Consider the following 26,647-nt stretch of genomic DNA (forward strand, 5'->3'; position numbering starts at 1 on the left):
TGGTTCTCAACGTTTGTTAACTGTGTATCATGATTTGTACGAGTCAATATGACGTTTATGTTCAAATGAAAACTAAGACTAACCCTAAAGGAAGACACTTAAATAAAAAGTTCCATAACAATGCACCTGCTTTGAATTTAGGTTAAGACAATAATTTATCCTTTATTAGTTGTTTACCTGTTTTTATTCTTCATTCGCGTGGCACATGTGGTGGCGCGCGGGCCGCGGCGTCATTATTACGACATAATTTTGGCATTTTTGACACATCAAATGAATTTTTAAGAGTAAAACCGGGGTTATGAAAAGTGTAAAAAACGTTAATTGGGGGGAATATTTGTATAAGGAAGGTATGAAGAAAAATGGGTCCTGAACATTTCGGTGTAAAAAGCTGAAAATGTAAAATCGAAGAACGTAAAAACGAGGTTTTACTATATATATATATATACCTATGTAACATATACATTATAATAAAACAAATCTGCACAATATCATAGTAATCTGGGTTTTAGTAACTTGAGTTACTTTCTTCTTTCCATATTGTTCTATCCACTATCTCTTCGCAGTCACCTTCTTCTTCCTGAAATGGAAATATTTGGTAATTATAAATAATGATTGATAAAGTTGGTGGACGTATAATGGAATTACTGCCAGAATATATTGTAGTATTTATTGAAGAAAATATAACTTTAAAGAATGTATAGTTGTAACAGGTGTTTTTTGTTGTTGGTATGATAGAACTTTTAATTGGCAATACAGTAATAGCCCTTTAATTAGAACAACGATAATTTATAATTTGCATATTTTATTGTGTTATTTTTAACCATTTTATGAACATGCATATTTTTTATCTTCCAAATTGAATTCCTAATTGTGAGAAGACACGGAAGAGTAATGGTTTTATAAAGATATTTTTATGGAATGTTTTTGGTATTGAAAATACAAATATTACTCTAAAAGACTCAGTTCTTAGTTCTTCTTTGATATTCTGGAGTCATAAGTCGTTTGTGAATCATAACATTTAACACCGTTTGTGTCATTTTCATATTTCAGAGATTTAAAAATAAACCCTGTTTTGTTGAAATAAAGCGTTTTTCTATTTTTTGTGAGGTATATTAAAAGTAATATTAAATTATTGTTTGTAAGTATACTTTCAATTAAATTTTTTTTAAAAGTATTATTACGTGTGGTAAATTTACCAGTGACTATATTAAAATTAACAAGTTCATAAATTCTGTAGATAAGTGCAAATGTGTGAAAGTGATATTTAGACTGCGAATTTAGAATTAGCTTTATTATTTTTAAGATAAGTGTCGGCGCCACAAATCAGCTAATAACTAAAAAAAAGTACCTAAATCTTGTTTCCATAAACATATAATCAGTTTAATATTTATTTTATAACGTATTAATAAATTTACTGTATATTTCACCGTTATGTCACAGATGATATCTAGGACCAATCATTTTTAACCAGTAATAGCAAAACTTTTTGTTTGTTTAAATTGCTATATTGTTGTGATGAGAAAGTATGCGGACATAAACTTACATCAAATCCGAAACATGTCTTCATGTCACTCTCCGTGTTTGAAGATACTTTCATATCATTTTTATCGCTCTCATCTTCGGAATCTTCATCGTCTTTCTCTTGTTCATCGATCTCTTCGATGGCTAGAATTAATTATTTATTTATTAGGAATAGAATGTCTTTAAATCTTATAATGTAACAACATAATGTAGGTAGATAGAACAATTTCCGAGAGAAAAAAACATTCCAATTACCCAATTACGTAGAACGTAAATATTTTCTAAACAAAAAAATTGTTTTCAGCAGTCGTTAGAAAATGCTACTGGCTAAATATGACACCTGGCGGATGCCGGCTCAGGTTACAGTTGTTTGAGTGTATTAGTTTCTAAAGAAATTATTACGCAAAAGATTTATTGTAATTCTTGATTTTGGGAAAAAAGTTTTGCATTTTACTGACATGTAGAAAGCGATACCTTCAAATTTAAAAATGAGCAAAACTGCTTGGCGTAGAGATGTCCCCTGCGCTTGAAATGTCTGGGGCCGAAGAAATAGGGTTAAAGATTGCTGAGTAATGTTTTTTGTATGGATAAAATAAGGATGAAAAAAATACACACATATTGAGATAACTTTGTTATTTGACTAAAACAGTAAAGGAAGTTAATCTTCAGTTGGTGCCGATAACTGATGTTCGAAATTTACTTAATTTTAAATTAACAGTTTTTGAACATCATTTAGGTTTTTAAGGCCATTTCCAGTGCTATAACATTTCACATAATAAATTATTATACTATACACATCTTTTAAAATAAAAACACATTTTAAAATTTAAATAGACAACTCAACTATAGATTGGAAAATTTTGATGACAAATAAGACAAAATATATAAATGCATATATATGACAAAATGTACGAATGTTGAAGAAGCTAGGAGAATTTGTCAGGGTAAACACATGAGGCGATCCATCCTCTTTGCCTTCCCCTACAGGAAAATAGGACGGTGGTAGTGGTGGTAGAAAATGAGATTAAATAGGGCACCGTACCGGTACACTTAATGCAGCGTATATCGATCATCTGTTACATGAAGGTGAGGTCATCAGTCTTACACTTCAGGTGATCAGCTTACGTTTCCAGGACTTATTTCCACTCTATTTCCTCATTCGGGATTTTACCCAAGTAGCCATCGAGTCGAAGGCACTTGTCCGAGATTCTGGTTCTATTTCACACTCGGAACTGTATTCTTAATCCGTCCGGACAGATGCTCAGGATAGTGCGCAATAAACGTTAAAGATTATGAATTAACTTAATAGTGTTACCTTGTATACCTTGCTCGAAGGAATAGTTACTTTCAGTGTCATTATTTTCACTCGGAAGATGGAAAACCTCGACTAGTATATAATCATTCGGAGACTGTCCGGAACAACGAGGAATGACTTTTACCTGTAAAAGAATATTAAAGCCAATGAACTATTGAAACTCGTTTTAAAATGGCAAAAAATACATTATCGTCTTAGTGGTGGAAAGAATTGATACAGTTTTGAGAAAAATAACTATTATGTAGACTCATTTACCAAAAATGCATCATTCAGTCATAGTACCGACATTTTTTCAGCTAAGTCAGCCATGCTCAACCATGTTTTTCTTCGGGTCACATGCATATTGTCGTGATCGCAAAACAATGAAGGATGTGCAAAAAATGGGACATCAGCTTTCTTTAATATTTTATCTGGAAGAGGTTATGTTGAAGCTTTAAATTCCAGGTTTGGAAAAACAAAAATATATAACTTCCCCAAGTACCAAATTATATTATTTTGTGGTCGTCAAGTTGCGACATGAGGGCTCAAAAAAAAATTTAACCGCTGTCATGAAGGTGAAGAAAATCACATGTTATGCAGGCTGCAACATTATACAGATGAGGAAAAAAAATATAGGAATAAAAAATAATGGTTGCAACCCGTTTTTGATTCAAGAAAACAGAATGAAAATAATACTTATCGCTTATCAGCGTACCAGCTCAAACATTAACAGCGTATTTCCTTAGATGAAGGTTTTTTTGTTACATCAGAGAGCAATGATTGTCGCGCGTATCTCAAGATATTCAAAACAAGTTATATTTTTTATCATGTTCCATAATAAGTGTTTTGAATCGCACAAAAAAGATTGGTAGGCCGCAGGTTGAGTATGGCTGAGCTAGGTTATTGAAACCTTTAATAAATATTCATTACCGGACATACAACAATTTAAAAAATAAAAGTCATTAAAAAGTTTATTAGAAAAGGGTGTAAAGTATTTTTCACTTTGATCTTTTCACCACTGAGAACATATCACCAAAATACAAAGAAAACTACATATAACAGTATCGCAAAATACATTTTTTTTACAGTGGAAATTATTTATTATGTATTACTTAATAATATCTGCCATGCAAGAAGGTTACCAAGTAGACACTTTATACCTACTTTGCTAAGGCGTTTGACAAAATCAACAATATATTACTTCGCAAGATATGCAAGGCATTGGCAAATTTATTAAACATTCTAATTTTCTCCTGTTTGCTAACGATACTAAATTATTTTTAAAAGTTAAGTTAGAAAATAATTGTTGGGAATTGGGAAACGACCTAAATAAACTAGCGGACTACTGTTACCATAACCAGCTATTCTTACACACTCATAAATGTTTCGTTATTTCGTTCACTAGAAACATAAATAAAATTATTTTCAACTATGAAATTAACGGTAATTGTCTTGTCCGGAAAAACGAGCTGAGAGATTTAGGTGTGATTATGGATGAAAAACTCTTATTTGATTCCCATATTCAGGAGTCTATAAATAAGGCCTACAGAAATCTGGGCTTTATTATACGCACCACTCAACCATTCAAAACCGCATCCCTCAAAATCTTATATAATGCATACGTTCGCAGCCATCTTGAGTTTGCATCTGTTGTTTGGAATCCTCGATATACAATTTATATATCACAACTAGATAAAATACAAAATAGATTCCTTAAACTTCCGGATCATAAATCTCTTACATATTTTGACTCGTATGAAGACTCTTCTTCCTTTCATAGTCCAACTTCCCTTACTAAACATAGAAGCATTTCTGATCTGTCTTTCCTCTTCAAAATTTTAAACAATTTTATCGATAGTCCATATCTCTTGGAGCGTATTTCAATCAATTGTCCCGTAAAGTCAACACGACAAGTGCATTTTTTATATAATTCATTGCCTCCAAAATTAATTTACTTTAATTTACTTTGTCCCCATTTCGATATTTTTAATACAAAATATTGTGACTTCAAAAAAAAACTTTTTGAAACACTGTAAAATGAAACATTTGTCAGTGTGTAATAAGTTTATGTTCCTTTACTTATGTTTATTTTATGATATTAAAATTTTGAATTGGTCAACTATATTATGAAAATCCCTCTCCTCCACTCAATTTCCTCATCCCTTAACCTTCTTACGAGCTCTTTTTTTCTCATGTCTTATATAATATATTATTTTTCTCTTTACTGTGTTACTTGTTCTCTCATTATATTTGTGAAAAACTTTAACTGGATGTATGTACTATTTTTTATATTTTGTATTCTTATACAACAACTGTTGTTTTTCCTTAATAAATAAAAATAAAATATACATGATAACATTGTGTACAAATTTTAGTTAAGTGTCCCCTCTGATATTTCAACAAATATGGAGGACCTTTTTAAAAAGATAATATAAAAAGTCTAGACTTATTGGGCTGTTATTGGCTGGTTAAGTGATCGATTTACACTTGGTGGAACATTAAAAAATTTAGATGTAATTATTAACACCTGTATTTCTTTCATTCCTTCCGTGTACTGATTTTCCTGAAGTAAATAAACTGAAACTTTTATCGAGGTAGGTGAGAGTATACTGAATTATTTTACCTGCAACATAATGGGTGAAAATAGTTTTCTGTTTAATTACTTGTTAATTTAGAAGTGTCAACATTTGAGAATTAAATTTTAAAAGGCATAATATGATATATCTTTCATATTATATAAAACATCCATATTTCTTAAATTCTTCCATTCTACCTAAACCAGTCAATCACAACTCGTAAACCTTGTAAATGCCTCAGCTATTAAATTTTTCTCAAAAAAGATCTCTATCTCTGCTGGAGTATAAATAAATGTTGATAAGCTTCCCAGAGAGTTGAATTCAGTACTTGTTAAAATATTAGCACATTCGCTTCTTTTGGGCTTAATAAAGGGGCGTCACAAAACCTAATTTAACTATTTTTATTAAAAGATACCGCAGTCGAATTTTGAGGGTGTTTTCTTTTCAATGTAAAATATAGACATGGAGGTTATGTGTGGAACACAACATCCGACAAATGCCCGCCTTGGCATTGTTAGCAAACGTTCACACTTTTCACAATTTTTTTTTTTTACATTTTGACATAAATGTGGATGAATCTCGTCAATAACTCGACGAATTTCCGTTTTGAGTTCCAGAATTGTTTGTGGATTATTTGCATACACATTTCTCTTTAAAAAAAACCCCCCCAAAGATAAAAGTCCAGAGGTGTCAGATCACACGATCTTGGTGGCCAGTTGACTTTTCCCCGCCGCAAAATAACTCATCCTGGAAATTTCGTCTGCAATAGCTGCATTGTTTCTGCCGCAGTGTGGCAGGTTGCGCCATCTTGTTGGAACCAAATTTCATCAACATCAATTTTATCCAACGCATATCACAAAAAGTTAGTTAACACGTCGCGATAACGAAGACCATTGACGGTAATTGCATTGCCGATTGCATTCTCAAAAAAATACCGGCCGATGATTCCGCCAGTCCAAAATCCACACCGCACGGTCACACGCGGTGGATACATAGGCTGCTGAAGGATCACTCGTGGGTTTTCAGTCTCCCAAATTCGACAGTTCTGTTTATTGATGTACCCATCAAGTTGGAAGTGCACCAAGATAATTTTTTTGGAAAAACCACCAACATCAACTTGTTGATGCTCCATTAACCAATTGACGAATGTTCGGCACTTCACATGGTCTGTTGGCTTTAGATGTGTTAATTGAATCTTGTCAGTGTGCGTGTGCAGGTCTTGAGTCAAAACTCATTGCAAAGAGCTTCTGAAGACATTTAATTGTTGACAACAATGACGAATAAAGGTGGATAAGAGTTCGTGTACACTTTCTCAACTGCAGCAATGTTTTCAAGCAATCGACCGGTACGAGGAAGGCAACCTGCTTTAATTTTATTAACGGAGTCAACAGTTTTCAATTTATTCATTCAATTTGCCACAGCGGCTCGAGATGGCCCCTAATCATGATCGAAAAATGTGCGACATTTTCGAACCGTCTCTGTTAAGTTGTCATTATTACGCGGCGGCCTCCGTGGTGTAGTGGTCAAGACGCTTGACTCACGCACGGAATGTTCCGGGTTCGATTCCCGGTGAGAACACAAACATTAAAAATGTGATTTTTCTCAAGCCTGGGTGCTCTGTGATGTAATTCACCACTGTAATTAGGCCTCCTGGCCTGTTGTGGTGCAAAAAAAAATGTAATTATTTTAATAGTGAATTTTCCCAATTTCCATGTCTTGCTCAAGTGAAAAAAGCTGCATGACTTAACCTGAAACGTTGCTGATGGCAACTGCAAAATATCCGCGTTCCATGTTAGACACAACTAAAATTATTCAAACTTCAATTAGGTTTTGAGACACCCAATACAATAACCACAGAACAAAAAATAACAACAGAGAAATAAGTGGGCATAATCATATGCATTCGCATATGGACAAATTGTTATTAAACAAAATTTGTATCAAATTAAGGGCAAACAATTTAAATTTAAAGTAACTTGGTGAAAACACAATCCAACTATTCGATGTTGATTTTTTCGTACTTTAACTTCGAATGTTGTACTGTTCTACAAGACAGTGTGATTAAAATTGCCAAGAAAATATTGCATCTTCTGGAGGAATCCAAAAAAATTCATATAAATTTGATTGCCCCATTTCTACCGTCATCTATTGTAAATGCATAATCTAATTTCAAAATTTTGTAGCAATGGTAATGCGCTTGCACAAATAACATTTATAAATTAATATTTTTTCAACATGTACAAAACATTAAATATTTGTAACAGAATATAGGCACTTTTAGTATTATGCTGCAGAAATACAAAGTTACAAAAAAGTGCACAAATTTACAGTCCTTCAAATGTAACATGATTAGAATGAAAGTTGTCAGAAAAAGTGATGACATAACTTTGTAGTAACTTCAAAGAAGTTATTTATATTGACACACGAAAAATTATTTGTATCTGGCGTGTTCATTTATTTTTTTAATACAATGCTTGAAACATAAATTGACATTAATATATAAATTCAGCTTTAAAACTAAAAGAAAACTAAAATAAACCTAATTATTAACGACGTTCATACAAGGTTACATCATTCTGCAAAAACGTTAGAGATGGGACAAATTGATCGAATAAAAAAATTATTCATTTGACGTTGTTCATGAAAGTATAAATGTCTCATTTTTTGGTGAATAATTTTGTTTAACACTCTATAATAGGCTTGTTTTTGCGTTTTTTATATCAATTTTCAAAAACAGAGTTTTATGATTGCATGAAATAACTGATAAAATCGATTTGATCAGTAATCAGTAATTTCCCATCACTAATGAAATTAGTTTGACAGCTGTCATTCTAATCAAGCTATATTTTAAGGACTTTAGTTCGCTGATAAAAGCAGTTCAATTAGTTCAAATTTAGTAATGGCGTGGTACCTATATCTTATGTATAGAAAAGGCAAGTGTAAAAGAGTGCAGTTTGTTAAAAAAAACATGTAAGATGCAATAAATTCACAAGATTGAAATTGTTGTTTACGCTGATGGATAAAATGAAATGTATTCATATAAATAAATGGAAATTACTACAACAGGATTCGCAATGATTTATTTTCCACTTAAATTTCATCGCAACTGTTGACATAGCAAAAAAATAATGAATATTCGCTAAGCTTGTAAGATCTGTTAAGTAACATATAAATTTACCGAGTTTAAAAAAAAAAAACACTGCCATTTTACTAATTATGAATAATTTATATTGATGGTTAAATAATTAACTATCTCAACCCAAAAATCAGCTATATACACACATTTAAATGCCCATTGATAGCTATCAATTTAGAAAAATAAAATAATGCCAGAATATTGACAATCTTGTGGCTATTTTTTTTTTTTATTGTTTATTTAATTTCCTGAAAAATTGACCAAATGGTGGCCAAAATAAATCGGATGTTAACCATCAATATATTGATATTGAATTTTATTATTACCTCAAAAAATAGTTTTTCTATTAATAAGATTAATTACTAAATGTCAGGTAATTTTATTTTACTTACTGAGAGCCGGTTTAAATTTAATGTAACTTAATAGATATTACCAACGCATCCAATGACAGAATGAAAACAAAACTCCAAATCGAATTTCCATAACTAAACTCAGTCCATCCACCATTTTCTTTAAAATGTAAAAAAAGGTGGTGCCTCATTGATTCTTTGAAAACCACAATCAAGTTAAATGTGGAATCAGAGTTAAAAAAATATTCTTTTATATTAAATTGACAGAAAGCATGCCATATTTTAAGATTAAATCAGTGGACAAAACCCTCTAAATTCATTATTAACTATACAGAGAAAAATACATTTGAATGTTTGACTCAACAAAAGTATTTTTAATATTTTTGTTCCATTTCTATTGTTATTTGTTCATTTTATTTCCTTCCAATATTGATTTGATGAATTAGATTTTAAAATATATATCTGGTAAATTTAATTAATGGTTTTGACCAAAAAACATTAAAAAAAACCATTGTGGGTTTTTATAGATACTAACTTTGAAACTAAACTTCAGAGGATATAGAGAAATTTTATCAGTTGATAAAGTGAAAAAAAATGACATATAATTGCATTTTTAACTTGTTTTCTCAAATTTTGACATTTAGAGGCTTTTATACCGACAAAATTCTAGCAATGAGGAAGTTCTGCAGTTTTAATGTATTTTATGTAGTATGATTTATGAAAATTGATTATAGCTCTCTTATAATTGGCTGATTTGGAAGAAATAAAGACGTCATGTAGTAGTTTGTTTTTATAAAAATCATTTTTATGTTTTTTTTTTGTATATTTTCAAGAAACTTCGCCGTACAATTTATGTAACTCTAATTTTTACCGGGCATAAGAATTCATTTTTTTTACCCAATTTCCCATAGGGCTGAATTTCCTCATTCAATTTTGGTAGTAAACAATGAATTTCAAAATGAACAGAGCTAAATTGTATGATTTTCATACAAACATTTTTATAAAAAAATAATCTAATAGTGAGTTATTTAAAACTAGTTGAAAATGGACTTCAAAATTGAAGTATTTGGGTAAATTATAAGGCAAATATTTAATTTTAAAAAATTTAAAAAATTTTAAAACTGATCAACATTAAATAGCAAGAACTTTGTTTTACCTTTTTATTTTTAACTGTTTACTAAAACACTTAGTAAATAACAAAAAAATGCACAGTGTTTATTTGCACACATTTCTCTTGTATTTAGGTTTTTATACACATCAATGAAGAAGTTTAGTTTTAACAATGTTTGATTATGTCCAAATGCTTGCAGACTGGTTGGATTTCCTCCCTAGGGAGTTGTTCATATTTAAATTTATTTCAACAGAGGGAAAAAAAATGACAAGGGAATATGGAAGTCTAGGCATTTACAGGGCTTATGACCTGTCATTGGCTGGTTTAAGTGGCCACTTTACACACTGTGTAACATTCACCATTCTGCCCATGTTTGAACATCCACATTTCCTCAAATGCCTAGACTTCCATATTCCCTTCTCAATTTTTTTTTCCCTCTGTTGAAATAAATTTAAAGTTTAGTTTTATTTAAACAGTCCTACATATTGTTTATATTATTTCGACAGTTTTTTTAGAAAGATTTATTAAATCTTTGTAATGTCATCAATTCTCCACAGGGGAGTACATTTGCAAAGTTGTGAAACAATTCAATGCAAACTGACCAGTTCAGTTTCAGAAATCACAAAAAAATGTAAGAACATAGGTTCAACTGTCACCTGTCCTACAGCTTGCAAACTCAAGACAATTTTAAAAATTTTAAATTGAACTGTGGTGATCAAATTTGACTGACCAATGTTGTACATTTAAAATGTGTAATAATCATGTTTGGAAAACTAAGTGGGAAATGAGAAATGGTGACAACTCAAAACATTTGTTTAAAATAAGAAAAAGTTAAAGCATATTTTTTATGTACATTTTAGAGAAGTTTCATTTTGGCATTTTTTTAATAAAATTTTGGAAACTAAACTTCTCCATTATAAATGAGTACCAAGTGAAAAAGTAAAATTTAAAACCGCAAAAACAGACCTGCTGTCCATCAAGTATATGGAGTTTCTTTTGTCTCCCTAGCTTCAGGGCCAGGCTGTTCTGGTGGACAGTGGAGAGAGGGTCGTGAACGGCCATATGACGAATCAGGTTCCCCTTGTGACGGAACTGCCTCTTGCACTCCTGGCATTTGTGGCTCTTCTCGCGAGGACTTGGGGGGACATAGTTTGGGTTGTGGTACAGATTCTGATGGCGTTTCAGCAACTGCTTTTGCCTAAACATTTGAGAACAATATCTCGAGATTATCTAAATGATTTCAGTACTGGGTTTAACTGTCGGGAATTTCATAAAGATAAATAGAAGTATTCCATTAAAGACTAGAAGTTAATAAGAATCGAAACTACAACTAACTTTTACGCTGGCAACACTAAAAATTTGTGATATGTTAAGCCATTATATTTTAATATCGCCAGTTTTAAAGTGACAGCTCAAAAAGTATTCCATCTCTATTGAGATATCTTATAGTTTAATAAATAAAAACTCACCTAAATGCTTGTTCACATATTTCACACGTAAAGGGTTTCTCATCTGTGTGTATTAACATATGAGAGTTAAGATGACGCTGTGAAGTGGATGCGTACGGACACATGTCACACTTAAAACATTTCTCTCCTTCATGGGTCTGAAACAGTATTCAACAAATTTATTACAATTCATTATTTGTGCAAATGTTATAAACAAGATATGTAGATAGATTTTTATAGTTATTCAATAACCAGTTAACATAAACAACATACCATTTTCATTATATTTCATACACCAAATAATTTCTTTAACATTTTTATCGGCATTCAATTCGATGTTCAAATCAAAAATAGCCACAAAAAAGGATGAGAATGTCAGTCTCACATTTCTCAGATTTTTTTCAAATTTAAAACAATATTTTACTTAAACATGGATATTATTTGTATTAAGTTCACTAAAGAATTTTTGAAATTTTTGCCATGTGCAGCTAGTATAGGAATGATGTGCCTATTTATCATACATCAATGGATAGAGATTTCACTGGGCAAACTTATTTTAATCATACCTTATTGTGAATTTTATAACTGTATCGATCAGAGAAGGACTTTCCGCATCTTTTGCACTTCAGGGGCTTAACAGAGGTGTGAAGTTTTTGTATGTGGATACGAAGGTCAGTTTTACGTCCACAAGTTGTTGGGCATAGTTCACATGGGTAGATAGGTTTATCACCAACTTAAATTTTAAAAACAAATATTTACTAGAATATTAAAAATTTTAATAACTAATCAGAAATAAAACTTTTCTTTATCTCTTCTTTTTCTATTGTTCACTTCTAAGTTGCAGACATGGACATTACCTAGACCTCCATTGAATGCTCATTTGATTAATCGAATTAATCCAATACCATTTATTTTAATTTTGCAGTTTTGTACAAGGTATTTTTTTGGCCATTTTGACCATTGGATGATTTCTAAGGCATGGTTCATTAATTGGTCTTTTTTATTGTTATCTTATACCTTGTATTTTGGTAAAGACTATAATTCTCATAGGGCCTTACATATTGGATTTCCTTATACTACGGAATAACTAAACCCGGTGTAACTGCGTATACCCGGTAAAAGAAAAGGGTTACTTATAAAAATATTTACAACTTAGTATAACTATACTAAGCTTATTCAATCGTTAATTTTTTGCCTATGCCACATTTCTGCGTACATTTATGAACAAGCTGTGTGTGTGTGTGTGCAGTTACAAATACTAATGCGTTATTTGTGTTAGTAACAAAAAAAAACTAAGTAAATAAATGTCTACATAACTTACAAAATCCAAGTCAATAAAAAACCATATGATATTTATTTATTAATGTTTTATTTTATTATTGTGGTATTTAAGACTTGGAATTTCATAAAAAAAAAAAAACTATAAATAAACCATATTTTCCGGGCGTCATGAACTTTCAAGAGAATGTTCAATGTAAATTGAAGAATGACGTTTCATAGATATAACACCCTGGACAAATTGACATTACTCATATTTAAAAAAATACATATCGAAATGAAACAAAATGAAATATGCCATTGATAAATGTTTTAGACGCATATATTTTCATTTCATAAATTTAAAGATGTAAAATAATAAATCTTTTATGTATAAATACTGCAAAATACAACAAGGATCATTTTCAAAACGAATGCTCAATAAAATTTATTTGAATGTAATGTAAATTTGATGATCATTTTTACACTCATAAACAATATTTCATTTAAAAAATTAAAAAAAGACAGCATGTTTTATAAATTGTTTGAATTTGAGATAAATGCAATCCATTTTACTAATTGAAAAATGTGTCAGGTAACAGATCGCTGGCTTATTCCAGCGTTATACCATGTTGGTTGCTATCCCAGCTCTATATAGAGGGTATAACTTTATGCGGGGTTTGTAAGTTAAAAAAAATATATACCATCCTTATTCTATCACTATGCCTAGGCGTAATTTTAAACCAGGTTTATAACTATGGCCCACAGTAAATAAAGAATGAATTTATATGTCATATTTTAAATTTTGAAAATATTTGGAATTATTGTCAAATTTAAAAAGAATTTAGGTATATAAACAATCTATTATAGTTTAAGTAATGTTTTTTTAATATAATACTCACTGTTATGGATAAGTTTGTGGGCCTTGAGCGAATTGGATTGTGTGAATCGCAATTTGCACACATCACATTCATATGGTTTCTCGTGAGTGTGTGTCCTCATATGACGCTTTAGTTTAAAGGTATCTGGCGATGCATATGTGCAATGCGCACACTGATAAGGACGTTCCCCAGTGTGGCAGCGCACGTGTCTCTTCAGTTTGGACAACTCCACGGAAGCGTAGTCGCACTCATTGCACTTGTGCGGCTTTTCGTGGGTATGTCTATACCTCACATGTCTTACCAGCTCACCTGTTGATATATCACACGGTTTAATATTACACGCAGTGATGGGAAAACCATATTCATTCATTTACCACATACGTTTAAAAAAAAACTATTTTAGGATTTATTTAATATTAAATTGCAAATGAATCGAATATTATAAAAATATATTTAGATACGTATCTATATTCAATAAATTAACCAAATCAGTACGCTTTTCAATTGTTTAATACATCTTAGTCTTAACCCTAGATTCATAAACATACTTGGGAGTTACTGTATTCATAAATATTCGCCTTTCAAATGAACATGTTATATTGATGATTTTACATTTTTTAGAACTATAAGTTACAATTAAACACATTTAATATCTTAAATGTTGTTTGTTAATTATTAATTAAATTAAATAAAAATGAGCAAAATATATTTAAACATACTTCAAAGTTGAACATTCCATCTCTTTCACTATAAAAGTTGTAAGCGTTTACATGTTTTGTGGGTCTGTGAGACAAATGTTTATGAATCTAAGGTTAATTATTGTCCCATTACTTTAACAATCCAGTATTTATATATTAAGCGATCCATCAGAGTATTGAATGTCAATTAATTATATTTCAAAAGCAGTCGAGAAGTAAAATTGAGTAATGCTAATAATGATTATCAATTTAGTAGCAGTACAGTAGATTAGATTACAAACCAAGTTAAAACTTAAGTGTTATCAAAAAAGTAAATGTATTTTTCTACGCATATCATCTTTAGAATATTGCCTTTTACTGTAAACGATACAGTGTAATAAATTGATTTTTTTTTTCAAACTACACCACTTATTGAAAGTTCGATTCAAACCCTCACTAAGCATCCAAAAATTACACTTGATCCGAACGGGGGGACCAAACGACCCCAGCGCCTACTTGTATATGGCACCAGGAGAATAAAACAATGGAAGTATTTATGACTGTGCAATAATTTATTCATGTTTTCGCGTACACATATTTTACTCATTCGTGTATTTTATTAATTTTTGTTCGTTTGCCGAATGCTTATGTACATAAAGTGAAATTGACCAAATCGGTCTATGGGGAGATTCAAATCTCCCCCTTCGGTCTGGATAGGTTAATGCCCCGAGCTTTGTATCATTGTGGCACTAAAAAATATGCTGATGTTCACAAGAAATGGGCATTTCAGTTATTTGAAAAGAGAAGCAGTAACAGTTACCGTTTCACAAATTTAACAGTTTTTTAAAATGGTTTTTAAAATAGTTTAGAGCAGCGTGGATAAAAGATCTGGTACAAGCAGCTACTGAAAATGGTTACCAAAATTAAAATATTTGGGTATATTATAAGAACGCGAATGTTTATTTTTTAAATAAAGAAAATAAAAAAGAAAAAGCATTGCCGGGTTCAGCATTACATAATGTAATTTAAAATTCTGTAGTTCAAAATATCTTGTTTTTTGCCAAATGTAACACAACATTACAGCACTGTTTACAGAAATTTTTTAGCAGTCTTTCAAGATTTATTGGAATTTGTTGAGTAAAAATGATATGCAGAAAGCAGCCAGCCATAGAAACTGAGATAATAGCACTTGTGTGAAAAGAGTAAATAATCAAATCTACAGAACAGTTGGAATGTTTTTTTAATTATTATATAGTAAAAAAAAGAATTTAATTATGTGTTGAAGGAAATTTTGTGATTTTTTTTAAGTTTGGCTACCACACAAAATAAAATATGCATTTTGCAGAAAACAGCCAGATAAAATAATCAATGAAACCTCGTTTGAAAACTTTGAATGTATGAGGTGACATTCTGTATATAATCATCTTTTTTTATTCCATGTACAATTAAAAGAAAACTTAATTTCTGGAGGCATTAATCTTCCAATCAGCATCTATACGGCAAGATTTTTCTAGAGCTGTGGGCGTTTTCTGCAAATTCAGAAATGCCATTTATGTGATCAACACTATTTTTAGAAGGTGATCATTAGTTTTTTGTGTGAAAGCGGCCTGGCTATTTTCAGCAGAACATAGAATTGGCCTTATGGCATTCGATAACATCAATTTCTAATTTTTTCAAAACTGTGGAATAGCAGCTTTCTGCATAACTACGTTCAAATGATATTCATGCACGCCCAAAACTTGTATCAGCATGATTGTGAAAAACATACCCGAGGTGGTAAATGCGCTCTCGCAAAAACGACAACGATGAGGTTTGGTGCCAGTATGTGTGTTCACATGGTTCTGCAAGGATGCTAGAGTCTTAAAGCCACGTTCACACACTGCACACTTGTGTGGTCTCTCTTCTGAATGTGACTTCATGTGCCGTGATAACAAATATCTGAAAAAGAATGGTGAAGTATATTATGTATATCTTGTAGATGGGGACCAGTCAGTGCTTTATAAGCTCCTAAGGTCATTGCGACCAGTCTAGATCTATTGTGACGGTAGTGTGGATTTAGGCAATTTATTAAGTTGAAATATTTTGCAACAGAGAATATGGAAGTCTACGGTTTACCCGGGATTATGACCTGTCAATGGCTGCAAGTGATCACTTTACGACTGTGCAACATTCACAACTCTGCCTTTGTTCGAACGTCCACATTTCCTTAATTCTTCCATTTGCTGACTTTTATGAATGGTAAATGTAATAAACAGTGTGTAATGTGATCACTTAAACCAGCCAATATAGAAAATAAAAAAGAAAGGCACCATGTAAAAGAAATAAATAAGAAATTATATTTACTGATTTCAAAATTTGGATATGTAAATTATACAAAGCACAATGTCAAACATGTAAACTCAATTTTCTATGTTTTTTTTTGCTTTGAAGAGTCAATTTTGAGCAATTCAGTACAAAAGTGCACAATTTAAATTTGATAGTATAAATGATAATATCAAAAATTACTAACAACTATATGGGGAAATGTCTGCAAAAAACAATAATATTAATCTAACATACCTTTTGGGAGTTGTGTAGTTGCAATAATTGCACATATGAGCGGGTGCAACTGGCTGTGATTTCTTCTGAGTAATTTTGACAATCTTTGATTTATCATCCTCTTCATCGGAGTTGATTATATTTCTAACTTCATTAAGTTCTTCTGACTCATCGAAATCATAGACAGTCAAATTATTGTTGGGTTGTACAACTTCGCAGTTATTATCATCCTGTACTTTGTCATTCCCTTGTTGTACCACAATTACATAACTGATGTCACCGTTAGGAGCTTCTGAAGGTACGATGGTCACAGTTTGGTAGACTTGGCCAGGTATCACCATTGGGTTACCAGATTCATCATTTATAACAATCTGAAAAATAATCAAATTGAAATAATCATCATTCCCCTTTCCACATCGAGTGGTGCATAGGGCACTGAATTGGCAGGCCAAATTCAGTGTATTCCGATTACCCATTGCATGTAGGTAAGGTGATCAGTATTACGCTTCAGGCGCCATTGCAGACTATGAAATATTACAGTGAAAAACCAACTTATAAATGAATACTTCAGTGATAACTCTGGACATAGCACGCAAAAGCTATAATCAGTATGAGGTGGACTAATCTCAACAAAAAAAAAACTGACTCTGGTTTTATTTTATACAGCCTTATTCATTCCACCAGGGCAAGGGAAAGGGAAGCTTTAAATAGGATAATGACTTTAAGAGGATAATGAATATTTATTTTCAATTAATTAAATCAATACCTCTTCCTCATTTGAAACAGCATCAACTAAAGAGACCTCTTCATCACCTTCGATTTCCCTCTCTTCAATCATTGTCTCGTGTTCTATTAAGGTGGCTTGGGATTCTGATGATGCCTGATAATAGTAATGCCCCTGTTCGTCCATATAATAAGTGCCGGTTTCATTCACTTCTTCGACAATGTCACCCTCTTCATTAGCTAAAAAAGATAAAGAAATATGAATATAACAATTAACTGAAATTTGAATTTGCATAATATATTTATGCCGAAGTCATTGTAAAAAATGTGTAGGTATTTTCCCATATAAAAGATATTGAGGGCACGCACACTATAACATATAAGTATTTATATTTTTAAGTATCAGTTATGGATGCCAGGACATGAACAGTAATGTCCTGAATTTGCACAAACTTTAAAACGAATGCAAAAGCAAATTAATCCATTCTACTACGAATTTAAAAACATTTGTTCACAAAATACTGTAACTAATTGATATCAAAACTAAAATACAAAATGCATTTTGGTATCGTAATTATTTATTTTAAAATTAAAATGCGAAATCGAAGTTATTATTATTATAATTAATTATATATATATATATAATTCATCAATTACAACAGTGCTACTAAAAGTGAACTTATGTTTATTGATGGTATATTAAATTCTAATAACATACAAAATGACAAATCACCTCTCATACACGTGTTTGTCTAATATTAATGTAAAAAATAAATTGAACAGGAATGTTGCGTCTAATAAAATAAAACAATGCAGATCAATAGGCATCATCCCTCTGTAATTACACATGTGATCCTACTATCTTCCGGGAATTATCAGGCAGCCAGTTAGCCACATGGCAGCAGTAAACACTTGCAGCTTAGTAGCTGCAAGACGTGTTGTAATCTGACTCCTATTTTTATGAATGATTTATTTTTATATTCCATTAATACAATAAACCTGATTGTCAATTTAAACAAAATTGTAAATGGGGACTAAATTTCTCATCATCATGCGCTCTGTAGCTGCAAGAAGCTCGGTGGCTGTTATCAAACTCCTATCTGTTATTGAAATAGGTCTCAATAATGATTATTTTCAAAGAATATAGGGCATTTTGATATAAAACAATGTTTTGAGTATGCCCAAACGTTTGCAGACTGGCTGGATTTCCTTTCTGGGGACTTATTTAGATCTAAATATGTTGCAACAAGGAGGAAAAAAAATTTTGAGAAGGGAATATGGAAGTCTAGGCATTTACAGGGCTTATGACCTGTCATTGGCCGGTTTAAGTGGCCACTTTACACACTGTGTGCGCCTAGACTTCCATATTCCCTTCTCAAAAATGTTTTCCCTTTCTGATGCAACAAATTTGGATCATAAAAAAAATGACATTTAAAAAGAAACCGATGAACCGGCTAAAGACCACGATATTTCTCAGCGTTTCTCCGGCTTTGTGTCGGAGTGCGTAAACATGACACCTTATACATCATACAACATTGGTAAAAACAATATATAATTCTGCAATGTGCAGTAAGGTAAACGGCACTGTAATAGTTGAGGTAGGGTAACTCACATGTTATTCGTATGCTAACTTCATTACTAGATACGTCGTCTTGATAATTTACAAAATAACGATGCAGGTCATTGTTTTCTATAGACTTTAAGTTGTCTTCTAAATTCATGGTGAATGCGGTGCCGGCCAACTGGCCAGTTTTCCGGAGTGCTGTGCCTTCTGCTGATGTTATTGAGCAGTTTCTGAAACAAAATAGTTACTTCAGTTGATCATCAGAAATATATTTTCGAAATGCAATGTTACAATTTATTACCAACACCGCGCACCGAAGACAAATATTTCGCGATTGGACAAACTAGTGAACAAAAGCAAAATATAAACAAGAGATCGTAATTTAAGGTATTGTGTACTTTTAACTGCATTCAAACCATCAATGTCGAGATGAATCCATAATGAAGGTTTTCAAAATAAAACTAAGTGGTACCGAAATAAAATAATAATATGTGAAAACAGTCATTGATAATGGACACGCTAATTATGTCGACTTTTAACACGAAACAATTAAATATTTATGCAACAAATGCAGTCAGTTTAATCTCAACATGATCCAAACCGAGTGAAAATATCGATTTTGCGCTATGTTACATCCGTATACATAATAAATAACATATATTATGAAGTAAACATGTTCGTAGTATAATCGCTGATCAATGTCTCAATCAACGGTACATGAACAATCTCGTACGTACTGCAACAGCAATGTAGGTAGTTTTACATGAATAAAAAACGCCCTTTAAATTCACCGAAACGGGAAATCCAAGGGTTAGATGTCAAACAACAAATTGCAACGATTTTCACATTTTCACAGCGAATATACATTTTACAAGGTTGTCAAACATAAGATTCCGATTATGAAAACTCGACTACCGTCCGGCCGCCATTTTAAACGCAACGCAAAATAAAATTGAACCTGCAAACTACAATGGTTCAATTCTATATTTTATTAAGGAAAACAGACAAAACTAATTCAAAAAAGTAAATAACACACCACTGAGGACGATAGTTATGGGGACTGAAAAATGATACAAATTAGCACCCACGGCGCTGCCATCGAGGCGCTTTAGTCGATTCGAAAATTAATGTAAACTCAGCTCTCCACTGGCAGATAGAAGTCGAAAACAAACATACACTGTGAAAACATTGTGGATGCGGATATGGTTAAATTGAACATACACATAGAAAAGATAATTTCAATTGAATAACTAACCGAAATTCTTTAGAAGACGAATTGTTAGAACATTGAAGAATTGCACTGCGGAAGGCTTTCCGGACCATTCCGGATTCCGGATTTTTCTGTACCTGTGCCGCGGGCAGAGTTGCCAACCTCATCAAGCTAAAATTGGTAGATTAGAAAAACAAATTGGTAGATTCTAGATCCGTTATCAGCTGTAAAAGTACCACAAAAATAATTAACTCTGTTACTTTTGACGAGCCACGCTGCCAAAACCTGTTATCTGAGAAACAGTTTTTGCTGTTTTTTTAGAAAACAGTTCCACGTTGTCTGCCTAATTTATTGTTTTCGAGGGGGGTTTTGTTGTTTTTTTGTTATTGTTTTTTTAAAACAGATTCGCATATCACAAACAGTTCAAAAATCGTAATGAGCGACGGGGAGAAGGGGAGGCTATAGTGTTGTTGTCAAAAATATTTACAGTACAGTAAACATATTCAAAAATCGGTAAGATTACCATAGAATTCGGTAAATGGGTAGATTGCTCCCAAAATCAGTAGATCTACCAAAAAATCGGTAGAGTTGGCAACCATTTGTGAAAGTGTTGCTATACTTACAATCAGAGTTGCCAAACCCTCACACCTACCTACTTCGACAATTTATTTATTTTGCTTTGGATTACAGAAAGTTAAAATGACGCAACGTTAATTCTGACATACAACGAGCATATAGATAATGTAGTAAATAAATCAATGAAATTACTTGGCTTCATTGACAATATATTTTCTGATTTTACTAATGTCCGCAATATCAAAACTATTTATTGCTCAACTGTTTATTTATTTATTAACGGACATTGTCCATGTGTACAATTTATAAGGTTTAAATATTACAATAAAAGAATATTTTAAAACATTTTTAAAAAAAAGAAAGAAGCATTGACAAACATAAGGAACATCGAGACAAGATCTAGACTATTTATTTAGTGCTCGTTTAAATCGTTGTAAACTTAAACCAAAAAAGTCCAGATCTTGTCTTGAGTTAACAATACGACAAAGACGGGTCATTGGAGAATTTAGGCCATAGTTTGTTCTATGCTGATCGATGAACAGAACTTCATTGTTTCTCAATCTACGTGTCAGAATATTGAATTTTACTTGTCCCAGTAATGATGGAACATCGATTATACCATTTAGTATGCCGAACATATATATGGAGTTAGTTTGGAATTGGAATTAGTTCTACGTTTTTGTAGACTAGAAATATTTAACATTGACTCTATTTCAGCATAAGAATAATTATCTCTCTCTAGTCTGAGCATCCACGCTATTTTTCGAAGCAAGCGATGTTGGACCGATTCAATGTGATTTATGCGATTGACATAGAATGGAGACCAGACCACGGAAGCATATTCTAGAAGAGGGCGAACAGTTCAGCAATAAAGAGTTTTGATTGTACGGACATGAGTAAAATCAAAGGATATTCTGTTAATGAAGCCAAGTAATTTCAGTGATTTATTTACTGTGAATTTTTTAATTGTTCCACTTTCATCAGCGGGGTGCGCTATGTATCTAATTTATTTTATTTTGTCACACCTATATGACTTATAAGTCATGTCAGCTAAAATCCGCAGGGCACAATAAAAAAATAGGTTTATTAATATTTGTTGCATTATTGATGTTTCTTTTTTTTTTATAAAAAGAAATTTTTGCGTTCTCATGATTTACCTAAATATTAATTTTTGAGGTCTATTTTCAACGAATTGTAAATAACTCACTATTAGAAAATGGGAATCAAGTTAGGGTAGGGTGGGATTCGAACCACGGGCCTTTGATTTGTGAAACCAAGACACTAGCCACAGGACCACAGCCCGAATTTTTTTTTCACTCTTTATTTTAAATAATGTCAGTTTTAAAAAGCGGTTTGAATATTTATTATTTTAGATGCATAATAACTAATATTCCAAACAATAATCTGGGTTTTCAAGTTTTAGTAATAAAATAACTTCAAATCAAAATTTTACATGTTTTATTTTTCTGTTTACATTTTTAGTTAAAACCATTCTGGCAACCTGGGCTAGTATTCCAAACGAAATTATAGCGCGGTATAGCGCGTTTTTACGTACTAAATACGCATTATAGCGCGCTGTAAACGCGTTCGGAATACCAGCCCTGGTATAACAACTCACACGAAAGTAAGAAACCTTTTTATGTATATTTTTAAAAGGTTTTCGACATCAAATGCTTTCATTTTCATAGTACTTTTTTGTTTTTTTTTTTAAATCGTTGTTACTATTACATGGATAATAATAATAATAAAACGCGGTGTCATGTCAGCATATTTGCCTAGCAAGCAAGAGGTCTCGGATTCGATTCCCGACACGGTTGATATGAAATATTTATTTAAAAGGGTGTGAATATTTCATAGTCTCTAGACTGGTACCTGAAGCGTTAGACTGATTACCTTATCTTCATGGAACAAAAAAATGACTAAGATACCCTACGATTGGTGTACCAATGCAGTGCTTTATGCTCCATTTGGGGCGGTAAGGGAATGATGATGATGATGATGATATGATATGGATAACGCATACAGCCCCTATTGGTAATTCAATGTATCAAGGTCGTTTTACAAAATAGATTCTTGAAATATAAATTTAATTAACTTAAAATAAGGAATTAAGGTAAAACCATTTACTTTACTAAGTGGGTTTTGAGTTTTTTCTGAAACATTACTTCACTCTCTGAGTTTCGCACTTCTGATGGGAGATACAGTTTATTAAAATAAATTTTACGATGTAGAAATCCATGCTGTCATCTAGGTTGTATCCCGTAGCGAGTTTATTAGGATTAATAAATATTACAATAAAGACGGAGAGCACTTTTAATTCAATTCAATTCTATTCATTTATTTTTAAATATAACATATACATTACAAAAATATATTCAATACGTACATATTATAAAAAAGAAAAAAAAATACACGAAAGAGACTCATGTCTAGGTGGTAGAAGAATCTTGCTCCGGAAAACCCCTTCGAATACATGGAACAGATCAATATCCAGAGCGATGTTGTTCAGCATAGCGGTAGCCCTTCCAACAGGCACAACTATGGGCAGGTTGGTCCTGAATATCGGAATATAAAACAATCTATGCTGACGCTGTCTTAGGTAATTATCAGGAACATACAAACCAATGCTTATCATAATTTCAGAATTATCGATCATACCGCGCAACAATCGATAAAAATGTGTGGTCAAAACACATTCTTTCTAGTCTTTAAACTGTTGTAGCCAAGCATACCCTGGAGAAACTCGGTCGGGTAGAGCCAAGGATAGCACCTGCACTCTCTCATGTAGAGATATCTCAAAAACATTTTTTGGATTTTCTCTATCATAAGAGAGTACTTCAGTTCATGTGGCTCCCAAATCATCGAGCAGCTCTTGAGTCTACTTCGCACCGAGGAGTTGTAAAGAGTTCTAAGTACGCGGATATTTTCGAAAACCCTGGCAGAACGCATAACAAATCCGAACGTCTTCAATGGATTAAGGGAGAATATGGAAGTCTTTATTTAGGATGCTGGCTCAATTACCATTATTATATTAGTGGAATTTGGGAATATTTCTAAACTATGTAGCCCCGATAGAATGGATGAGTATTGGAGCAATAATTGAATTTTTTTTAGTAAGCTGCTTATTGTTTGTTGATGATGCAGTTCTGTTAGCAAGCAGCAACGAGGATTTACAAAAAATAGTCTCTAGAATGTATGATGTATGCTTGAAGAGCGAATTGGCGATGAACGAAAGTAAGTCGAACGTGATAGTATTTAAAAGGGGAAGTGAGGTTACTGACCGCATAATAAATATAAACAACAAATGTTTTAAGCAAGTAGAAAAATTTGTATCTGGAAAGCATGTTTTCAAGAGATGGAAGAGTAGAAAAAGATGTTAAAATTAGCATTTTTATTTAAGTTCAATGTGCACATTCAACTTGAAATGAATCGTCTTTTTGCTACTAGTTTTATTGGCCTTTCCAAAAACAGTGTTTATGGACAGTAGCGGTTTGGCATTTAACTCCCACATATGGCGTCCGAAAAAAGACATGTAGAAATTTAGTCATATGTACGGCTTATGACTGTTGGTTGGGTTATTTTATTTTATTTCATGAGGTTATTCAACAATGATACATACTATGAAACAAGGATTATTCTATCTTAATACTGGATCAACGGTCTTATTGATAAGAAAATCAAATTGATACAATCACTGTACATCAAATAAATAAAAACCAAATGAAACAATTTACATTCATATATTTATTTATTCCAGAACACCGGCCAGAAGTTTAAGGAAGAAACTATCAAAAATCTGCAAGTATGTCCTCACTTTTATTTGATTTGTCCTCACTTTTATTTGATTTAGTTTTTTTATTTGCTTACTACAAAATAATTTTGAACTGATAAAACTTCCTTAAAACTCCTTGGATTTATTAACAGAAGCACAACTGACTTCAAAAACATCAATACCCTTAAAACTCTCTTCTGTTCCCTAGTTCGCCCGTATCTAGAGTATTCCTCTGTTATCTGGTCTTCATATTATGATGTTCACACAAAAAAATATTGAATCAGTTTAACATCGATTTTTAAGAAAGATAGGCTGGAGGTTGGGCTTATCCACCGACCAATATACATATGTATAATGAGTTAAAACTGGCGTAAATATATATTTTCTTTAAGACCGTTGAAATAAATCCGACCTTCTAGTCCTATTTAAAATTTTCAACTCACTCTTTAATGCGCACGACATAGTGAGCCCAGTAAAATTAAATATCCCATTTAGAAACCTCAGACAAAACTTACTCTTTCATACCAATGACCATGGTTTTAAATCCCCCGTGCCCAGAATTCTTAGGTCTGCCAACAAACATACCAGTCTTGATTTCTTTGATAACAAGTTGTCTTATTTCAAACGATCACTGAATCAAATTCAATTATAAGCACCTCTCTCCCGTTTCCACTCCCACCAAGTCTACTATATACCATTGTGTGTTTCTTCTTTCCTTTATAATAATTTTCTATGTATTAATATGTCCTTAAAAATGCCCATTGGGCGTATATCTAAATAAATAAATAAAATAATACAAAATTTAAAAAAAATATGTCTTTAATATTTAAATAATAAAACAAAAAGTTTTTTATTTGATCCCTTGGTATCGTGAGCCAACTCAGAGGTTCAACACTCAATCTGTAATTAGATAACAATAAGAAATGGTAAGTTTTCCTTGAAAATGTTTCGAAAACTAAAATATTAATGTCGACTTTCTCTAATATCCAGTTGGAATCAAGAATAGAAGCAGATCCGTGGATGGGTGTTTTAGTCTCGATGGCTCCTCTCCGGTAAAAATTCTGAAAAAAAATGGCGATAAGTCCGCCATGTAATGTTTTTTTTGCCTTTTTTTGCTGATGTTTCCATGACTGATTTAAGCTGTGAGCAACTAAATAAACTTGATCGACTTCAGAATACATGCATAAGGTACATTTTTGGTCTTGGGAAATATGACCACGTTTCTGATTATCGTAGGCAACTGAAATGGCTCAAAATTAGACAGCGGAGAGACTATCACTCCCTCTCACTTCTGTTCAATGTACTTCATTTTCTTGACGCTCCTATATACCTGCATGAAAAATTTCAACGCTTATCAGTTCATGGTTTACCTCTTCGTTCTAATTCTCAAGGCTTAATTCTTTCTTATTCTTAATACCCATCCACAATTCCTCTTTCTTCTCTAACTCATATAGTGTCCATGAGGCTCGACTGTAGAATCATCTCCCATCCACCATCAAAGATGTTACTACATTGTCTCAGTTTAAATCACGTCTGAAAAAACATCTCCTTTCTCTTCCTTAATCTCTCCTCCTTTCCTTTTTCCTCTTTTTTCTTCTTTCCCATTGAGTAATAGTTTTGATTTAAGGTAATTTATAAACAAATACGTTTATTTCTATTTTTATATATCTTTAGCTTTTCAATTTTTAATTTCTATTGAATATGTTTTGTAACTTGAATTATAAACATGATACTATAATTGTATTGGTTGGTTGGAAGAAATTGCCATTTGACAATAAGCCCGCCAATGTGCAAATAACATTGTGTATAAAAAGTTAAATAGACAATAAAATGGTTGGCGCATTCGCGTACCATAATTGAGGTCATGGGTTCGATTCCTGGCGGGGCAGATATGAAATATCAGTTTTAACATTAATTCCGTACTGCAATAATTAATTGCTCCTATACTGGCACCTAATGCGAATGACTGATAATACCCTGAATGTGGAAAAAAATGATTTTATTGCGTAAAGT

At 32.0% G+C, this 26,647-nt stretch overlaps 1 protein-coding gene across 2 annotated transcripts; it reads right to left on the reverse strand.

Moving 5' to 3' along the window:
- Positions 1–255: 255 nt before the first annotated feature.
- LOC148273674 (uncharacterized) lies at positions 256–20,420 on the reverse strand. 2 transcript variants are annotated; one of them, XM_088238359.1, is made up of 12 exons: positions 20,332–20,420; positions 19,125–19,306; positions 17,556–17,752; positions 16,811–17,160; positions 16,020–16,189; positions 13,596–13,883; positions 12,003–12,169; positions 11,458–11,594; positions 10,955–11,186; positions 2,837–2,960; positions 1,544–1,665; positions 256–577 (listed from the first exon to the last, which is right to left on the reverse strand). In XM_088238359.1, the coding sequence occupies exons 1-12, from the start codon at positions 20,397–20,399 to the stop codon at positions 506–508; spliced, it is 2,109 nt and encodes a 702-aa protein (XP_088094485.1). In that variant the 5' UTR covers positions 20,400–20,420; the 3' UTR covers positions 256–505. The 2 variants fall into 2 exon arrangements, with proteins under 2 accessions (XP_088094485.1, XP_088094486.1); XM_088238360.1 differs by lacking the exon at positions 20,332–20,420 and adding an exon at positions 20,113–20,217.
- Between the last annotated feature and the right edge of the window lie 6,227 nt (positions 20,421–26,647).

This window comes from Micrasema longulum, unplaced genomic scaffold (assembly GCF_059751315.1).
Source record: "Micrasema longulum isolate JH-2025_06_02 unplaced genomic scaffold, ASM5975131v1 h1tg001876l, whole genome shotgun sequence".
In the NCBI taxonomy this organism is placed as follows: domain Eukaryota; kingdom Metazoa; phylum Arthropoda; class Insecta; order Trichoptera; family Brachycentridae; genus Micrasema; species Micrasema longulum.

Excerpts from the sequence above, each read along its gene's own strand:
- LOC148273674 (XM_088238359.1), bottom strand. The coding sequence starts at position 20,399 with ATGGTCCGGAAAGCCTTCCGCAGTGCAATTCTTCAATGTTCTAACAAT. Across the intron at positions 1,666-2,836 it reads CTTCGAGCAAGGTATACAAG|CCATCGAAGAGATCGATGAA; the intron begins GTAACACTATTA and ends AATTAATTCTAG. Across the intron at positions 578-1,543 it reads AGACATGTTTCGGATTTGAT|GAAGAAGAAGGTGACTGCGA; the intron begins GTAAGTTTATGT and ends TTTCCATTTCAG.